Below are 20687 nucleotides of genomic sequence, written 5' to 3' on the forward strand. Positions count from 1 at the left end.
TTGATGGGATTGGGATTTTCCCCTCCCATGTGCTCAGACTGGCGCTAAAAGTTTTGAGCTTCTCAAAAGTGTAGAGCCACCATCCAGGGAGCAGTTAGCTGCTGGGCTCCAGGAACCCTTGGCGTCTGGGCTCGGAGCGTGCTTTCGACAGTGACACACTTCCCTGAGGACTGGGTAAGCTCCTAACTGAACCTGATGAGTCCTCTCTGAGTCACGGACTCTCTGCTCCGTGTATTTTCAGCTCGGGAAAATCGCTGGGGCTGGGGGTGGGGCAGTGGGGACTTAGCGAATTTGGGGGTTAGTGGGATGGAAGCTTGGCTGGAGGGGTCAACATAGGAGTGCAGTGTTGGGAGACCTGGGTGTAGATGATGGGGATATTAGAACCATCCGAACTCAAAGTTGAACGCCTAGGCAGAGGACTGGGGCTTTGGGGAACCTTGAGCTGGACTAAAAGGTACTTCCTTGCATATCCACCCGGTATTGGGCGTAAGGAATCCCTGAAATAAAAGATGCACAAACCATTGAGGTCGGAGCCTTTTGGATCTCCAAACACTGAGAACTCATGGCTGTATATTTTAGAGCCCATGGCATCCTAGTGAAACTTCGGGCTCCATTCCGAAATGATCTTTGGGGGTGATCAGGAAGCCCAAGCTGCTAAGGTCCCACAACTTCCGGACCTTTGTCCTTCCCGGAGCGATCTTTCCAGCCGGCCCCCGGCTCCACTAGATGGAGAAAATCCAATTAAAGGCTGTCAGCCGTGGAAGTGAGAAGTGCTAAACGAGGGGTTCGTCCGCCAGGCCAAGGAGGACCGTCCCAATCTGAGAGGCCCAGCAGCCCTGTTATTGTTTGCCTCCACATTTACATTTCTGCCGCTTGTAGCAGCATTTCCGGTTTCTTATGCCGGAGCAGCTCACTATTCACCAGATGAGAGGGGAGGGGAGAGAGAAAAAAATGTCCTTTAGGTCGGTTCCTATTACTTGCAGAGAGAGGCTGCTATTCTCTGCCCCACCTTTTTTTTTCTGGATTACTTAGTCATGCCTTTGCAAAGGCTGGGGTATTTGTTTTGATGCAAACTTCAATCCCTCCCCTTCTTTGAATGGTGTGCTCCACCCCGCGCGTCGCCTACAACCTGGGCGGGCGCTACCATGGCATGAGACAGGGAGGGCAACAAATGTGCAGAAGGCAAACCCGGGGTATTTTCAAGGATGGGTACATCTCATCTTCCTGAAGAAAAAAAAAAAAAGGAATGGGTACATGTGAGAATCAAATTTTGACACAGTACAATGATTGATCATTTATAATTTCTCGGAAAAACAATCTACCTGTTATCTGGCTTTGGGCTAGGCCATTCCAGTTCCAGACGCAGGCTGAACGTCGTGAAGCGGAAGGGGCGGACCCGCAGTCGTCCGTGTAGTCCTCCGTGCAGCCCTCCGGTCCCAGCCGGTTCTTCCCGGTGGGAGGAGGAACTCGAATTCATTTCTTCCGCTTCTCCATCTCTTAGCACGTGGTTGTTTCATTCTGCAGTTTCTTCCCATGCACCTGCTGCATACTGGGCATTTTGTGGCTTACTTACGTCATCTTTTTCCTAAATTGAGGTGGCATTTACACACCGCGCAGTGCACAGACCAAGTGCACAGGAAGATGAGTTTTGGCCCCTAACCACTGCGTGATGCCTGCCAAGTCACAGACACTTTTCATCGTCCCAGAAACGTTTCATCACATCTCTTCCCAGTTGATTTCCGACCCCACCTTTATTTTTATCTCCATAACCATTTTGCCTGTTGGAGAACTTCGTATAAAATGGAATCAGGCCGGGTGCGGTGGCTCACGCCTGCACTTTGGAAGACCAAGGCGGGCGGATCACTTGAGGATAGGCGTTCGAGACCAGCCTGGCCAACATGATGAAACCCCATCTCTACTAAAAAATAAAAAATTAGCTGGGGGTGGTGGCGGGCGCCTGTAATCCCAGCTATTCAGGAGGCTGAGGCAGGAGAATCGCTTGAACTCGGGAGGCGGAGGTTACAGTGACCCAAGATCGTGCCACTGCACTCCAGCCTGGGGGACAAGAACGAAACTCCGTCTCAAAAAAAAAAAAAAAAGGAATCATACATTATTTGCTCATATTTGTTGGGCTTCTTTCCTTCAATGTACTGTCTGTGACATTCTTTCATGTTGCATATGTCAGTATTTTGCTCCTTTTCATTTAGTATAGCCCATGGATTGTGTGTCTGTTCTTTTGATGGCCTTTTGAGTTGTTTCCCATTGGGGTTATTATAAAATAAAGCTGCTATAAACATTCTTGTACAATTCTTTTTGTGATCGTATGTTTTCATGTTTCTTGGAGAAACAAGAGGGGAATTGCGAAGTCGGAAGTAAAAAGTAGATGTATTTTGAACTTTATAAGAAGTTCTGAGTTTTCCAGAGTAGTTGTACCATCTCACACTCCAACTAGCAAGGTATGGTTTTTATTATGGTTGTTGCCACAGCCATTCAGACATTGGGGATTGTCAGTCTTTCTAATGTGGTATATCCCTGTGGTTGTAATTTACAGTTCTCTGTTGACTAACGATGTTCAGCATTTTTTCATGTGCCTATTGGCCATTCATATTTTGTTTGTAAAGTGGCTCTTCAAATCCTTTGCCTGTTATTTTGGTCTTTTGTCTGTTTTTATTGTTCAGTTGTGGGACTGCTTTATACATTCTGGATACAAGTCCTTAATCAGATACATGTGTCCTGACTGTTTCCTTCTGATCTGTTGCTTGCTTTACAGGGTTTACAGTATCTTTTTATGTTCAGTGTTTGCCTTGACCTGTTTTTTTTAACCCCAGGGTAATGAAGATATTATCTTATATTTTCTTTTAGGACACTTTTTTTTTCTTTTTCCTTTTTTTTTTTTTTTTTTTTTTTGTTGTTGTTGTTACTGTATTTTAGGTTCTGGGGTACATGTGCAGATCATGCAGGATCTTTTAGGACCTTTATGGTTTTAGGTTTTACACTAAGGTCCTTGAGCCATTAATTAATTCTTAATGGTTTGTGGTGTGAAATGTAAGAGTCAGTGCTTTGGTATGTTTCCTGTGTGGATATCCAGTTATTCTAGCTCCACTTGTTGAAATAGGCTTTCTTTCTCTATTGAAATGCTTTTAATTTTAATTATTAGAGTATAGGTCTACCATTTTAGTGCTATTTCTTTTTTTTGAGACAGTCTTGCTCTGTCACCCAGGCTGGAATACAGTGGCGTGATCTTGGCACCCTGCAACCTCTGCCTCCTGGGTTCAATTGATTCTCCTGCCTCAGCCTCCTGAGTAGCTGGGATTACAGGTACATGCCACCATGCCACGCCTGGCTACTTTTTGTATTTTTGGTAGGGACAGGATTTCACCATGTTGATCAGGCTGGTCTCAAACTCCTGTCCTTGTGATCTGCCCGCCTCGACCTCCCAAAGTGCTGGGGTTACAGGCATGAGCCACCGTGCCCAGCTATTTTTTTTTTTTTTTTAATTTTTGAGATAGGGACTGACACTGTTGCCCAGGCTGCCAAGGCTCACTGTAGCCTCGAACCCCTGGGCTCAAGCAATCCTCAGCCTCAGCCTCACAAGTAGCTGGGACTACAGGCACTTGCCACCATGCCCAACTAACTATTTTATTTTTTGTAGAGACAAGATCTCACTGTGTTTCCCAGGCTGGTCTCAAACTGCTGCCCTCAAGCTATCGTCACATCTTGGCCTCCCAGAGTGCTGAGATTACAGGTGTGAGCCACCGTGCCTGGCCTCTTAGTGCTATTTTCTATTTGTCTCCTCTGTTCTTTGCTCTCTTTAAATGTTTGAGGAAGAAACATTACTCATCTTACACAAACACTTCAGAAAATAGAACAGGCCGGGCGTGGTGGCTCATACCTGTAATCCCAGCACTTTGGTAGGCTGAGGTGGGGAATCACTTGAGGTCAGGAGTTTGAGACCAGCCTGGCCAACATTGTGAAACCCCATCTCTACTAAAAATACAAAAATTAGCTGGGTGTGGTGGCATGTACCTGTAATCCCAGCTATTCAGGAGGCTGAGGCACAAAAATCCCTTGAACCAGGGAAGCAGAGGTTGCAGTGAGCTGAGATTGCACAACTGCACTCCAGCCTGGGCAACAGAGTAAGACCCTGTCTCAAAAAAAAAAAAAAAGAAAAGAAAAGAAAATAGAGGAAGATCTCCAAGCTCGTTTTTGAAGCCAGCATAATCCTGGTACGAAAACGAAACAAGGACATTGCAAGAAAAGAAAATTTAGACCAATATTCCTGTTAGCATATACATGCAAAAATCTAACAAATTTTAGCAAACCAAACCTGATAATATAGAAAAAGGATAAATAGGCTAGGCGTAGTGGCTCACGCCTATAATCCCAGTACTCTGGGAGGCCAAGGCAGGCAGATCACTTGAGGTAAGGAGTTTGAGACCAGCCTGACCAACATGGTGAAACCCCATCTCTACTAAAAATACAAAAATTAGCTGGGTGTGGTGGCATGTACCTGTAATCTCAGCTACTCGAGAGGCTGAGGCAGGAGAATCACTTGAACCCTGGAGGCAGAGGTTGCAGTGAGCTGGGATCATGCTGTTACACTCCAGCCTGAGCGACAGAGTGAGACTTTGTCTCAAAAAAAAGGAAAAGGATAAATACATTCTGACCAAATAAGGTTTATCCCGGGATCGTAGTGTTAAGATTTAACACTGAAAAATCAGCCTGGCACAGTAGCTCACACCTGTAATCCCAACACTTTGGGAGGCTGAGGCAGGAAGATCTCTTGAGCCCAGGATTTTGAGACCAGCTTGGGCAACGTAGCCAAACTGGTCTTTACTTGGGGGGGAAAAATCAGTCTATGTAATTCACCACATTAACAAACTGAAACGTAGATGCAGCAAAAGCAGTTAAGAATATTCAACACATAGGCATGATTACAAACAAACAAACCTAGCAAACTAGGGAAAGGAAACTGACCTCATTTGATAACAGGCATCCACAGTCAGGGTTCTATTAGCAGTGTACATAACGGTAGAAAACCGAATGCTTTTTCCTCTAAGATCAGGACCTAGAAAAGGATTTCACTTGCACCACATTGACATCATACTGGAGGTTCTAACCAGGCAAGAAAAAGAAATAACGATTAGTGGCCTGGTGGCTCACACCTTTATTTCCAGCACTTTGGGAGGGCAAGGTGGGCAGATCACCTGAGGTCAGGAGTTCGAGACCAGCATGGCAAAAATGGTGAAACCCTGTCTCTACTAAAAATATTAAAAAATTAGCTGGGCGTAGTGGTGCACGCCTGTAGTCCCAGCTACTCAGGAGGCTAAGCCAGGAGAATCGCTTGAACCCAGGAAGTGGAGGTTGCAGTGAGCCGAGAGCGTCCCATTGCACTCCAGCCTGGGTGACAAGAACAAAACTCCATCTCAAAAAAAGAAAAGAAAAATAATGATTAGAAAGGAAAAAAACAAAACTTTTATTCACTTTTATGTATGATTGTATACATAAAAGTCCTCATGGAAAATACATAAAAAGCTACCAGAATTAATGAGTAAATATAGCAAGGTTGCAGGTTGCAGTCCCTCTGTATCTGTAAGGGATTGGTTCTGGGATTCCACACTCCAAGCCCACAGATGTCTAAGTCCCATATATAAGATGATATAGGTCGGGCTCAGTGGCTCACGCCTGTAATCCCAGCACTTTGGGAGGCCAAGGCAGGCAGATCACAAGGTTAGGAATTCAAGACCAGCCTGGCCAACATGGTAAAACCCCTTCTCTACAAAAAATACAGAAAATAATTAGTTGGGCATGATGGCGAGCACCTGTAGTCCCAGCTACTTGGGAGGCTGAGGCAGGAGAATTGCTTGAACCCAGGAGGTGGAGGTTGCAGTGAGCCAGGATCGTGCCACTGCACTCCAGCTCCAGCCTGGGCGACAGAGCAAGATTTTGTCTCAAAAAATAATAATAATAATGATGGTATGGTATTTAATGCATATATATCATTTAATGCACATATATCCTCCCATATCGTTTAAACTACCTCTAGACTACTTACAGTACCCCCATACAATGAAAATGCTAACGTGCATACAAGTATGTATGTAAATACTTGTACTATATTGTTTAGGGAATCATGACAAGGAAAAAAGTCTGTTCAAGTTCGTGTTCAAGTTCGGTACATGTGCAACCATCCTTTTTGTCTCCCAGCATTTTCTGTCTGTGGTTAGTTGAATCTGCCAAGGCGGAACCCATGGAAATGAAGGGCAGGGTAGGCTACATAAACTTTATTTTTACATACTAGCACAGTTGAATCTGAAGTTGGAAAATGAATTTTAAAAACAACACTCAACCAGGCCCAGTAGCTCAATGCCTGCCTGCAATCTCAGCACTTTGGGAGGCTGAGGCGGGAGGATTGTTTGAGCCCATGAGCTGGAGACCAGCCTGGGCAACATACAGAGACCCCGTCCCTACAAAAAAAATATTTTTTTAAATTTAGCCAGGTATGGTGTCACAGGCCTATAGTCCCAGCTACTCAGGAGGCTGAGGTGGGAAGGTGGCTTGAGCCATGATCACTACACTCCAGCCTGGGCAACAAAGCTATCTTGAAAATAATTTAACACTGAAATCTCCTTTGATGTGATCAGTAAAAAATAATAATAATTAGTATTATTATTGTGTTTTGTTTGTTTTTTTGAGACAGAGTCTCAGAATGTTGCCTAGGCTGATCTCCATCTCCCAGGCTTAATTGATCCTCCCACCTCAGCCTCCCACCTCCTCCCAAGTAGGAGGAGACTACGTGCAGCTACTTTTCAAAACTTTTGTAGAGACAGGGTCTTGTTGTGTTGCCCAGGCTTGTCTCAAATTCCTGGAATCATAAGATCCTCCTGCGTTAGCCTCCCAAAGTGCTGGGATTACAGGCTGAGCCACCTTGCCTGGCCAGTATTGTTGTTATTTTATTTGTTTATTTATTTTCGAGACAGAGTCTTGCTCTGTCATCTAGGCTGGAGTGCTGTGGCACGATGTTGGCTCACTGCAACATTCGCTTCCCAGATTGAAGCGATTCTCCTGCTTTAGCCTCCTGAGTAGCAGACTACAGGTGCCCACCACCACACCTGGCTAATTTTTGTGTTTTTAGTAGAGGCGGGGTTTCACCATGTTGGCCAGGATGGTCTTGAACTCCTGACCTTGTGATCCACCCACCTCGGCCTGCCAAAGTGCTGGGATTGCAAGCATGAGGTTTCTTTAATTTCTTTCTTTTTTTTTTTTTTTAATAAAGACGAGGTTTCACCATGTTGGTCAGGCTGGTCTTGAACTCCCGACCTCAGGTGATCCGCCCGCCTTGGCGTCCAAAGTGTTTGGATTACAGGCGTGAGCCACCGCGCCTGGCCAATAAATATTATTTTTAAAATAAAAGGCTGGGCGCAGTGGCTCACACCTGTAATCCCAGTACTTTGGGAGGCCGAGGTGGACGGATCACAAGGTCAGGAGTTCAAGACCATCCTGGCAAACACAGTGAAATCCTGTCTGTACTAAAAATACAAAAAATTAGCCAGATGTGGTGGCATGTGCCTTTAAAAGTAGCCACACGTAGTAGCATGCCCCTCCTCCTACTTGGGATGCTGAGATGGGAGGATCAATTGAGCCTGGGAGATGGTGACCAGCCTAGGCAACATTGTGAGACCCAGTCTCTACACAAAATTTTAAAAAAAAGAAATTCGCTGGGTGTGGTGGTGCATCCCTGTGATCTTAGCTACTTGGGAGGCCAAGGCGGGAGAATCCTTGAGCCTGGGAGTTCCAGACTGCAGTGAGCTTTGATCAGTGAGTGCCAGCAACTGCACTCCAGCCTGGGCAAGGAAGCGAGACTCTTGTCTCGAAAAAGAAAAAAACACACACACAAAGGACACTTACTTATTGTGTTAGGTGTGGGTTATATGGCCATATCAAAATGTCAAACTAAGAATTGTGCATTTTAATGTATATAAATTTTACCTCAAAAATTTTGTAGGGAGTGGCTAGAGGTATAGATGACAATTAAGGCAGAATGTTCATCATTCATGAAGCTTGGTATTGGGTATATTAGGGGAATGTGCTGGGGTTTTTTGTTAGTTTGTTTTGTTTTGTTTTTGTTTTTGTAGAGATGGGGTTTCTCCATGTTGGTCGGGCTGGTCTTGAATTCCTGACCTCAGGTGATCCGCCCACCTTGGCCTCCTCCCAAAGTGCTGGGATTACAGGCATGGGCCAATGCGTCCGGCCAGGAATATACTGTTTACCTTTTTGTATGTTTTAATTTTTTTATTAAAAGTTTTCTTTTTTAGATTTATTTTGGAAAAATGCAAACAAGTACAAAAATAACAACACTCATTCTCACTAAGTAGTTTTAACACAACATTTTGTCTTGTTTCCTTTTTTTTTTTTGGAGACAGTCTCGCTCTGTCGCCACCCTGGAGTGGGAGTGCAGTGGTGCAATCTCGGCTCACTGCAACCTCCACCTCCCGGGTTCAAGTGATTCTCCTGCCTCAGCCTCCCAAGTAACTGGAACTACAGGCATGTGCCACCACGCCTGGTTAATTTTTGTATTTTTAGTATAGACGGGGTTGCACCATTTTGGCCAGGATGGTCTCATTCTCTTTACCTCGAGATCCACCCGCCTCAGCCTCCCAAAGTGCTGGGATTACAGGCATGAGCCACCACGCCCAGCCCTTAGTTCTGGATTTTCTAATTTACATAAACTGTTGGCATCCGTTATCATGTTTTGCTTTTTAATGTAAATTGTATTTTTCACCCAATATGTTTCTGAAGTAGATCTCAGAAACGTGTTTTCCTTACCGCTCCCTGCTGGTGGATTCCAGTTTCATTTAATGTCACTTCCACCATTGGGAGCAACTCTGAGATGTGAAGCTTTTTGTACAACTGTATTTCTTTTTTTTTTTTCATTTGTTTGTTTGTTTTATAATTCACTTACTCTGGATATGGAAGTACAACTGTATTTCTAGGGAGTCCACTCAGAGTGGTTTTGTGGACTAGTGAGGTGTGTGTTTTCAATTTTACCAGACACTGCTTTGTTACTTTCTAGAATCAAAATTCTTCCCCTAATCAAATAGCTTTCTGCCAAAAAAAAAAAAAAATCTTGTTCTCCCTAGGTGCTAAGATTACAGGTGTGAGCCAACAAACCTGGCCCCCTAAAATTTTTCTTTCTTGCCAGACTCAGGGAAACCTTAGGAACATAATTATTTTGAGGCTGGGTATGGCTTCAGACAGCCCGGGTTCAAATCCCTGGTTCTGTCTTTTGAGAGTTTTAAGAGTCTGGGTATGTGACTTAATTTCTTTAACCCCAGTTTCATCTGATAATATTTACCTTATGGCTTTTGAGAGAATTAAGTAAAATAAGCCACTGAGTCCTAACGTATGGAGATCACTGGTGTGAAATAAATAAATAAAATAAAATAAAAATAAGCCACTGGGGCCAGGTGCGATGGCTCAAGCTTGTAATCCTAGCACTTTGGAAGGCCAAGGCGGGCAGATCACGAGGTCAGGAGATGAAGACCATCCTGGCCAACACAGTGAAACTCCGTCTCTACTAAAAATACAAAAATTAGCCAGGCGTGGCTGCGCATGCCTGGAGTCCCAGCTACTCAGGAGGCTGAGGCAGAAGAATTGCTTGAACCTAGGAGGCAGAGTTTTCAGTGAGCTGAGATCACGCCACTGCCTCCAGCCCTGAGCGACAGATCGAGAATCTGTCTCCAAGAAAAAAAAAAAGGATAAGCCACTGATATCACTGGACATATAGGCTGATACCAGCAGCCAGTGTTATGATTATGGTCAGGCCTGCCCCTGTTTGGGGTCTCAGCTGAGCTCATTGACTTCCCACCCACCCAAGGGTGCCTGCATTTCTCTTGCCTCCCTATTTGGAAGGCCTGGTTCAGCTTGGCACATTTGTACCCTGGCCCACTGATGCTGGTACCCCTGGGAAGGCCCTGCTCTAAAAAATCAATGAGATTTTTATTTTTATTTTTTTAGACAGTCTCTCTCTTTCTCCCAGGCTGGAGTGCAATGGTGCAATCTCAGCTCACTGCAACCTCTGCCTCCCAGGTTCAAGTGGTTCTCCTGCCTCAGCCTCCTGAGTAGCTGGGATTACAGGCACATGCCACTACGCCCGGCTAGTTTTTGTATTTTCTGTTTTTCTTTTGTTGTTGTTGTTTTTGTTTTTGTTTTGTTTTTAGTTTTTGTATTTTCAGTAGAGACAGGATTTCACCATGTTGGCCAGGTTGGTCTTGAACTCCTGACCTCGTGATCTGCCCACCGTACCCAACCAACACTGAGATTTTAGTTGCTACTGAAAACTTGAGAGATGGAGAGACAGGGAGACCTCCCATCTGTGGAGCTGTGTCCCTCCAAGTGGGATTGAGACCTTGGGGCCATTATTCCAGGACAGCACCTCCTGGCTTGTTGACTGAATAGCTCCCTGATGGAGGTGTACTTGCACTAATAGAGTGGGGATGGGGGCAGTACCGTAGATCCACACTAACAATCACACAGTTCTCTAGAATAATAATATAGAACAAATAAAATAGAACAATTGCACAAACAGCTAACATTTGTTGAGCTCTTAGTGTGTGCCCAGCACTTTCCTCAGCTCTTTACATTTTCCATTATACACAGGGAACTAGGCCAGGTGCCGTGGCTCATGCCTGTAATCCCAGCACTTTAGGAAGCTGAAGTGGACGGATCACCTGAGGTCTGGAGTTCAAGACCAGCCTAACCAACATGGTGAAACCTTGTCTCTACTAAAAATAGAGGGTGTGGTGGCTGGGTAATCCCAGCTACTTGGGAGGCTGAGGCAGGAGAATCGCTTGAATTCAGGAGGCGAAGGTTGCAATGAGCTGAGATCGCGCCACTGCACTCCAGCCTGGGCAACCAGAGCCGAAACTTTGTCTCAAAAGAAAAAAAAAAAAGAAACTGCCCTTAAAGGAGTCTTTTGGTAGGGGGATGTTTTGTCAGTGCAAGACAGAAAACTGTAACGAACACTTATATTAGGCATGTTTTGATGACCAATTTGGCAGAAAGAGAGCATCCAGCATGGGCAACATAGTGAGACCCTGCCTCTCCAACAAAAAACTAAAAAATTAGCCAGGCATAGTGGCGCATGCCTGTGTGTTCCCATCTACTCGGGAGACTGAGGTGGGACAATCACTGAGCCCAGGTGGCCGAGGCTGCAGTGAGCCATGATTGTACCACTGCACCCTAGCTAGCCCAGGCAACAGAGCAAGACCCTGCCTCAAAAAAAAAAAAAAGAAAAAAAAAGAAAGAAACATGGTGAAACCTTTGAAAGCTTGTCTGGGAGAAGGTGAGATGATAGTTGCATAACTTCATGTGTGCAAGATGCTGCCCCTTGTTCCTTCTTGCACCCTTGACCGCTCAGAACAGGCACATGTGCTATTCACCACATTTATTGAGCCCAAGCAGGTGCAAGGCGTTGTGCTGTAATGCTTTGGTCAACAAGACAGCAGGATAGATCACTGCCCTGCCCTTAGGAAATGTATATGCTCTTAGAGGAAACAAGAAATAAACAAGAAAAAGTATCAGGCAGTGTTAAGTGCTATGAGAATGCAAATAGGGTGATGTGAATTAAAATAGGATGATTTGATGAAGGCTTTGGGGAAAGAGCCTACCCCCAGGTCGGGAATAGAGTGTTCCCTGCTGAGGGAACCCCCCAGTTGATTAGCAGAGAAGGGCCACCAGTCTAGAGCTTCTGGGGAAGTGAGTGGTTGGTAAGTGATGAGATTGTAGAAGCCGAGAAGAGCCGCTCCTGAGGGGTTTGTAATGCTGGGCTGAGGAGTGTCCCAAGACAATGGGCAGGTGAGAGGTGAAACCGTTGTTCTTCCATAAGCTTTGCAATGAAAGGGATCAAAGAAATAGAGCTATGTATCAGGTAGGGAAGGATGGGAGTCAGGGGGGTGTCCTTTCCCATACAGAGATTGCAGACTAAGAACGACTGCATCCTTGTTAATGGGAAGCAGGGGCCAGGTATGGTGGTGCATGCCTGTAATCCCAGCACTTTGGGAGGCCGAGGTGAGCTAATCACCTGAGGTCAGGAGTTCCATAACAGCCCGGCCAACATGGCAAAACCCCATCTTTACTAAAAATGCAAAAATTAGCTGGGCGTGGTAGCACACACCTGTAATCCCAGATACTCAGGTGGCTGAGGCAGAAGAATGGCTTGAACCCAGGAGGTGGAGGTTGCAGTGAGCTGAGATGGCGCCACTGCACTCCAGCCTGGGCCACAGAGCAAGACTCCATCTCAAAAAAAAAAAAAAAAAAAGACAAAATGCAGGAAGGGAGTTGGGAATAGGGTGCACATTTAGGAAGTCGTGGGGATTTAGTGGTGGAAAGGTTGGAAGTCTCTCTGATTCTTTTCCTCAAAGAAGCACCTGGCTGGGGAGGAGTGGGGCAGGAGTGCCTGGGTTGTGGTGAAAGATTCGAAGAGAGGATATGAGGCAGCCGTTCTGTTCCTGCTCCCCAGGAAGCCGTGCTGTCTCAGACCCTGGCATAGTGTTGAGGGAAGGGGTTTCCTTCTCCACAGGCCCAGGTGACCCAGGGTTGGAAGTATCTCATGTTAGATCCCCACTTTTCCCCTTGCAGCAGCCAGACTGCCTTCGGGGTCAGTGCCATGGAGGAGCCGCAGTCAGATCTCAGCATCGAGCCCCCGCTGAGTCAGGAAACATTTTCAGACCTATGGAAACTGTGAGTGGATCCATGAGAAGGGCAGACCCACCATCCCCACCCCAACCCCAGCCCCCTAGCAGAGACCTGTGGGAAGCAAAAAAAAAATCCACTGACTTTCTGCTCTTGTCTTTCAGACTTCCTGAAAACAACATTCTGGTAAGGACAAGGGTTGGGCTGGGGACCTGGCGGGCTGTGGGGCTGGGTGGGTACCTGGTCCTCTGACTGCTCTTTTCATTCATCTGCAGTCCTCCTCGCTGTCCCAACCAGTGGATGATTTGATGCTATCCCCGGATGACATTTACATTGCACAATGGTTCAGTCAAGACCCGGTTCCAGATGAAGCTCCCACAGTATCAGAGGCTCCTCCCGCCGTGGCCCAGGCACCAGCAGCTCCTACATCAGCGGCCCCCACACCAGCCCCCTCCTGGCCCCTGTCATCCTCTGTCCCTTCCCAGAAAACCTACCATGGTGACTACGGTTTCCGTCTGGGCTTCTTGAATTCTGGGACAGCCAAGTCTGTGACTTGCACGGTCAGTGGCCCTGAGGGGCTGGCTTCCATGAGACTCCAATGCCTGGCCATATCCCCCTGCATTTCTTCTGTTTGGAACTTTGGGATTCCTCTTCACCCTTTGGCTTCCTGTCAGTGTTTTTTACAGCTTACCCATTTAATCTGTGATCTCTGACCCCTGTTTCAAAGTTGAATTTTTCCCCCTTGATTTTGAGCTTTTATCCATCCCATCACACCCACAGCATCTCTCCTGGAGATGCTGAACTTCTTTTTCTTCACCCACATTCATTCCTTGGCTTTTGACAATAAGCTCCTGACCAGGCTCGGTGGCTCACTCCTGTAATCCCAGGACTTTGAGACGCCAAGGCAGGCAAATCACCTGAGCCCAGGAGTGCAAGACCAGCCTGGGTAACATAGTGAAACCCCGTCTCTACAAAAAACTTGGTTGGGCACGGTGGCTCACGCCTGTAATCCCAGCACTTTGGGAGGCCAAGGCGGGTGGATCATGAGGTCAGGGGTTCGAGCCAGCCCGGCTAACATACCGAAACTCCGTCTCTACTAAATATACAAAAATTAACTGGGCGTGGTGGCAGGCACCTGTAATCCCGGCTACTCGGGAGGTTGAGGCAGGAGAATTGCTTGAACCCAGGAGGTTGCAGAGAGCCAAGTCCAGGCCATTGCACAATAGCCTGGGTGACAGAGCGAGACTCCATCTCAAAATATACATATATAAAATTAGCCAGGCATGGTGGTGCACACCTGTAGTCCCAGCCACTCAGGTGACTGAGGTGGGAAGATCGCTTGAGCCCGGGAGGTGGAGGCTGCAGTGAGCTGTGATCACACCACTGTGCTTCAGCCTGGGTGACAGAGCAAGACCCTATCCCCAAAAAAATAAGCTCCTGAGGTGTAGACGCCAGCCCTCTAGCTCCCTAGCGGCTTGCAGGAGGTGCTTACGCATATTTGTCTCTTTGCTGCCCTCTTCCAGTTGCTTTGTTTGTTCACTTGTGCCCTGACCTTCGACTCTCTCTCCTTCTTCCTACAGTACTCCGCTACCCTTAACAAGATGTTTTGCCAGCTGGCCAAGACCTGCCCCGTGCAGCTGTGGGTCGATTCCACACCCCCGCTTGGCACCCGCGTCCGCGCCATGGCCATCTACAAGCAGTCACAGCACATGACAGAGGTCGTGAGGCGCTGTCCCCACCATGAGCGCTGCTCAGATAGCGATGGTGAGCAGTTGGGGCTGGAGAGCAGATGGGCTGGCTACCCAGGGTCCGCAGCCTTCTGACTCCTCACTGATTGCTTTTAGGTCTGGCCCCTCCTCAGCATCTTATCCGAGTGGAAGGAAATTTACATGTGGAATATTTGGATGACAAAAACACTTTTCGACATAGTGTGGTGGTGCCCTATGAGCCGCCTGAGGTCTGGTTCGGCATCTGGGGTCTCTGGGAGGAGGGGGTAAGGGTGGTTGTCAGTGGCCATGCAGGTGACCAGTAGGGGGGATTTCTCCTGCTTCTTATTTGACCTCCCCATAATTCCACAAGATGTGCAGAGTAAATGGGTCTACCCATTGCACAGTTGAAAAAACTGAAGCTTACAGAGGCTAAAGTCGTCCCCTGTTTGCCACACGTCTCCCCAAGACCCAGTGGCCTCACCTTGGGCCTACGTTCTCTCCCAGGTCGGCTCTGATTGTACCACCATTCACTACAACTACATGTGTAACAGTTCCTGCATGGGCGGCATGAACCGGAGGCCCATCCTCACCATCATCACACTGGAAGACTCCAGGTCGGGAGCCTCATGCTGCCCTGCACACTGGCCTACTCCTCCCCAGCCTCTGCCTGCCTCTGACCCCTGGACCCATTTCTTACTGATTTCTTCCATACTACTACCCATCCTCCACTCATCACATCCCCAGAGGGGGATCTCCTTACTGCTCCCACTCTGTTTGCTTTTCTCTCACTTTGGGACCTCTTACCTGTGGTTTCTCTTCCACCTACCTGGAGCTGGAGCTTAGGCTCCAGAAAGGACAAGGGTGGTTGGGAGTAGATGGAGCCTGGTTTTTTCAACAGGACATGTAGGACCTGATTTCTTTATTGCCTCCTGCTCCTCTCTTCCTATCCTGAGTAGTGGTAATCTGCTGGGACGGAACAGCTTTGAGGTGCGCGTTTGTGCCTGTCCTGGGAGAGACCGGCGCACAGAGGAAGAGAATTTCCGCAAGAAAGGGGAGCCTTGCCTTGATCTGCCCCCTGGGAGCACTAAGCGAGGTAAGCAAGCGGGACAAGAGGTGGTGGAGGAGACCAAGGGTGCAGTCCTGCCCCAGATTCACTCTTTTATCACCTTTCCTTGCCTCTTTCCCAGCGATGCCCAACAGCACCAGCTCCTCTCCCCAGCCAAAGAAGAAGCCACTGGATGGAGACTATTTCACCCTTCAGGTACCAAGTCTTGAGACCTCTTATCAGGTTGAAAGTTGCCAGTCTAACACTCAAAATGCCATTTTCTTCTTGACTGCTCTGCCTGCAATTGGGGCATTTGCCATCAGGGGGCAATGATGCCTCAAAGACAATGGCTCCTGGTTGTACCTAACTAACTTCAGAACACCAACTTATACCATAATATATATTTTAAAGGACCAGACCACCTTTCAAAAAGAAAATTGTTAAAGAAAGCATGAAAATGATTCTATGACTTTGCCTGATACAGATGCTACTTGACTTACGATGGTGTTACTTCCTGATAAACTCATTGTAAGTTGAAAATATTGTAAGTTGAAAATGGATTTGATACACCTAACCTAAAAGGAACATAATAGCTTAGCCTAGCCTACTTTTATTTTTAATGGAGACAGCATCTTGTTCTGTTACCCAGGCTGGATTACAGTGACATGATCATAGCTCATTATACCCTTGAATTCCTGGGCTCAAGCAATCCTCTCACCTCTGTCTCCCTAGTAGCTAGGACCACTAGTATATAGCACCACATCCAGCTAATTTTTTAAATTTTTTATAGAGATAGGGTCTCACTATGTTGCCCAGGCTGGTCTCTAGCCTACTTTTTTGAGACAAGGTCTTGCTCTGTCACCCAGGCTGGATAGAGTGCAGTAGTCGTGCAGTCACAGCTCACTGCAGCCTCCACCTCCCAGGCTCACACCATCCTCCCAGCTCAGCTTCCCAAGTCGCCAGATCTACAGGCCCACACCACCATGCCTGGCTAATGTTTATTTTGTATTTATTTTATTTATTTATTTATTTTTAAGACAGTCTCACTCTGTTGCTCAGGCTACAGTGAAGTGTCACAATCTCAGCTCACTGCAGCCTTGACTTCCCCGGGCTCAGGTAATTTCAGCCTGCCAAGTAGCTAGGACTATAGGCACATGCCGCCACACCCGGCTAATTTTTTTATTTTCTATGAAGTCGAGGTCTTGCTATGTTGTCCATGCTGGTATCAAACCCCTGGGCTCAATCAATCCTTCTACCTCAGCCTCCCCAAGTATTGGGATTACAGGCATGAGCTACCACACTCAGCCCTAGCCTACTTTAAACGTGCTCAGAACATTTAAGTTACCCTACAGTTGGGCAAAGTCATCTGACACAAAGCCTATTTTATTGTAATAAAGTATTGTATATCTCGTGATTTATTGAATATTGTACAGAAAGTAGGAAACAGCATGGTTACATGAAAGGAGGCACAGTCGGGCTGGGTACAGCCTGGGCACAGCGAGACTCAAAAAAAAAAGAAAGAAAAGGCCAAGCGTGGTGGCTCACGCCTGTAATGTCAGCACTTTGGGAGGCCGAGGCAGGCAGATCACCTGAAGTCAGCAGTTCAAGACCAGCCTGGCCAACATGGCAAAACCTGTCTCTACTAAAAATACAAAAAGTAGCTGGGCATGGTGGTGTGCACCTGTAGTCCCAGCTACTCAGGAGGCTGAGGCAGGAGAATCACTTGAACCCAGGAGGCTGAGATTCCAGTGAGCTGAGATCACGCCATTGCACTCCAGCCTGGGTGACTGACTGAGACTCTGTCTTAAAAAAAAAAAAGTGGGGAAGGGCTGGGCGTGGTGGCTCACGCCTGTAATCCTAGCACTCTGAGAGGCCAAGGTGGGTGGATCACCTGAGGTCAGGAGTTCAAAACCAGCCTGGCCATCATGGTGAAACCCCATCTTTAAAAAAAAATAATAATAGGGCCGGGCGCGGTGGCTCACGCCCGTAATCCCAGCACTTTGGGAGGCCGAGGCGGGTGGATCACGAGGTCAAGAGATCGAGACCATCCTGGTCAACATGGTGAAACCCCGTCTCTACTAAAAATACAAAAAATTAGCTGGGCATGGTGGTGCGCGCCTGTAATCCCAGCTACTCAGGAGGCTGAGGCAGGAGAATTGCCTGAACCCAGGAGGCGGAGGTTGCAGTGAGCTGAGATCGCGCCATTGCACTCCAGCCTGGGTAACAAGAGCAAAACTCCGTCTCAAAAAAATAATAATAATAATAAGAAGAAACTAAATGAGGTACAGTCACATGCATCTGTAGTCCCAGCTACTTGAGAGGCTAAGGCAGGAAGATCACTTGAGCCCAGGAGTTTGAGTCCAGCCTGGACAACATAGTAAGACATCATCTCTAAAATTTAAAAAAGGGCCAGGCACAGTGGCTCACACCTGTAATCCCAGAACTTTGGGAGGTGGAGGTGGGTGGATCACCTGATGTCAGGAGTTCGAAACCAGTCTGTCTAACGTGGTGAAACTCCATCTTTACTAAAACACAAAAATTAGCCGAGTGTGGTGGTGTACGCCTGTAGACTCAGCTACTCGGGAGGTTGAGGCACAAGAATCACTTGAACCCTGGAGACAAATTGCAGTGAGCTGAGATCGCACCACTACACTCCAGCCTAGGCTACAGAGCAAGACTCTATCTCAAAAAAAAAAAAATTGAATTTTTTAAAAAGTCAGTTGTGTGGTTACTTGAAGTACAGTTTCTACTAAATGCATGTTGCTTTTGTACTATCAAGTCAAAAAAATTGTAAGTTGAACTATCTTAACTCAGTTACTGTGTATACGTATTTCTCCCCCTACTCTCTTGCTGCAGATCCGTGGGCGTGAGCGTTTTGAGATGTTTCGAGAGCTGAATGAGGCCTTGGAACTCAAGGATGCCCAGGCTGGGAAAGAGCCAGAGGGGAGCAGGGCCCACTCCAGGTAAGTGACCACAGCCCCTTCCTGGCCCCACTCTCCTGCCTTCCTATGTTACAAAGCCATAGGATTCCATCCTCATCCTGCCTTTATGGTAAAAGGCAGCTGATCCTATCTCATTCGGTCCCAGCCTGGCACAAACATTTTTTTTAGTCTTCCTCCAGTTGAATCATAACCACATTCTTGGCCGGGCGCAGTAACTCACGCCTATAATCCTAGCACTTTGGGAGGCCAAGGCGGGCAGATTACGAGGTCAGGAGATCGAGACCATCCTGGCCAACATGGTGAAACCCCCGTCTCTACTAAAAATACAAAAATTAGCTGGGCATGGTGGCACACGCCTGTAGTCCCAGCTACTTGGGAGGCTGAGGCAGGAGAATCGCTTCAATCCAGGAGGCAGAGGTTGCTGTGAGCTGAGATCGTGCCACTGCATTCTAGCATGGCAACAGAGCAAGACTCCATCTCAAAAAAAAAAAAAAATGTGGTAAGGGAAGATGACAATACACTCTGAGGTGTTCAGTAAAAGTAAACATTTGCATGTGGTGTGGCTTGAATTCCCCTTGTACCAGCCTTATGCCCTTCAAAGCCTTGGTCAGGGAAAAGGGGCACAGACCCTCTCACTCATGTGATGTCATCTCTCCTCCTCCCTGCTTCTGTCTCCTACAGCCACCTGAAGTCCAAGAAGGGGCAGTGTACCTCCCGCCATAAAAAACTAATGGTCAAGAGAGAGGGACCTGACTCAGACTGACATTCTTCGCTTCTTGTTCCCCACTGACAGCCTCCCACCCCATCTCTCCCTCCCCTACCATTTTGGGTTTTGGATCTTTGAACCCTTGCTTGCGATAGGTGTGCATCAGAAACACCCAGGACTTTGTCCCGGGGCCTGACTGAGGAAGTTGGCCTGCATTTGTGTTTTGTTGTGGGGTGGAGGATGGGGGTTAGGACATACCAGCTTCAATTTTAAGGTTTTTACTGTGAGGGATGTTTGGGAGATGTAAGAATTGTTCTTGCAGGTAAGGGTTAGTTTACAATCAACCACACTAGGCAGGGGCCCACTTCTTCACTGTACTAACCAGGGAAGCTGTCCCACACTCTTTAATTTCCTCTAACTTCAAGGTTCATAGCTATGAAATGCTGGCCTTTGGACCTACCTCACAGAGTATGTTGTGAGGGTGAATGAAATAATGTATGTCTGGCCTTGAAACCATTTTTTATTACATGGGGTCTTGAACTTGACCCCCTTGAGGGTGCTTGTTCCGTGTCCCTGTTGGTCAGTGGGTTGGTAGTTTCTACATTTGGGCAACTGATTAGGTAGAGGGCGTCGCCAAGTCTCTGCTTGCCTGGCCAGATCCTCTCTGACAACCTCTTGGTGAACCTTAGCACCTAAAAGGAAATCTCAGCCCATCCCACACCCTGGAGATTTCATTTCTTGTATATGATGATCTGGATCCACCAAGACTTGTTTTATGCTCAGGGTCAATTTCTTTTCTTTTTTCTTTGAGACGGGGTCTTGCTCTGTTGCCCAGGCTGGAATACAGTGGTGATCTTGGCTCACCGCAGCCTTCACCTCCCCGGCTCAAGCGATTCTTCTGCCTCAGCCTTTCAAGTAGCTGGGACCACAGGCTCATGCCACCACAGCTGGCTAATTTTTACATGTTTTGTAGAGATGGAGTCTTGAAATGTTGGCCAAGCTGGTCTCAAACTCCTGGGCTCAAGCGATCTGCCTGCCTCGGCCTCCCAGAGTGCTGGGATTACAAGTGTGAGCCACCGCGTCCAGCTGAAAGGGTCAATGTCTTTTACATTCTGCAAGCACATCTGCATTTTCACCCCACCCCTTCCCCCCTTCCCTTTTTATATCCCATTTTTATATCGATTTCTTATTTTGCAATAAAACTTTGTTGCCACCTGTGTGTCTGAGGGGTAAATGCCAGTGCAGGCTGTGGGGGTCAGCAGGTGCAGGGGTGAGTGAGGAGGTGAAGTTGGGAAGCAGCCACCTGAGTCTGCAAGGAGTGTGGGCTGGCGGGGGGCCGATGCCCGGGTTCCGGGAGGGGAACAAAGGCAGGAGACTGGGTCAGTCTGTGGGCTGCATGACAACAAGGCGGGGGGGTGACTCCATTCATAACTCAGGAACCAACTGTCCCTCCTCCCCTCCTGCTGGGGCTGGCACAAGGTTCTCTCCCTCCCCTGCTTCTAGGATCGGGCTGCTGCCCCCTCGGCAGCCTCTCACCAAGGATTACAGGATTTAAATGTCTGATTTAGCAAGGCTGAGCCTCCAGGGTGGCC

General features: G+C 47.4%; 1 protein-coding gene across 4 annotated transcripts; it reads left to right on the forward strand.

Annotated features, from left to right (window-relative positions):
- Positions 1-19: 19 nt before the first annotated feature.
- Positions 20-20391, forward strand: TP53 (tumor protein p53). 4 transcript variants are annotated; one of them, XM_064378361.1, is made up of 11 exons: positions 20-174; positions 12640-12741; positions 12858-12879; positions 12969-13253; positions 14274-14457; positions 14538-14650; positions 14907-15016; positions 15359-15495; positions 15590-15663; positions 18304-18410; positions 20069-20388. In XM_064378361.1, the coding sequence occupies exons 2-11, from the start codon at positions 12668-12670 to the stop codon at positions 20319-20321; spliced, it is 1359 nt and encodes a 452-aa protein (XP_064234431.1). In that variant the 5' UTR covers positions 20-174; positions 12640-12667; the 3' UTR covers positions 20322-20388. The 4 variants fall into 4 exon arrangements, with proteins under 4 accessions (XP_064234431.1, XP_064234433.1, XP_064234432.1 ...); XM_064378363.1 differs by having other exon boundaries at positions 19071-20314; XM_064378362.1 differs by having other exon boundaries at positions 12640-12879; positions 19071-20314.
- The last annotated feature ends 296 nt before the right edge of the window (positions 20392-20687 follow it).

This window comes from Aotus nancymaae, unplaced genomic scaffold (genome assembly GCF_030222135.1).
Source record: "Aotus nancymaae isolate 86718 unplaced genomic scaffold, 86718_ANA_hifiasm-v0.15.2.pri h1tg000018l, whole genome shotgun sequence".
Taxonomy (NCBI): Eukaryota; Metazoa; Chordata; class Mammalia; order Primates; family Aotidae; genus Aotus; species Aotus nancymaae.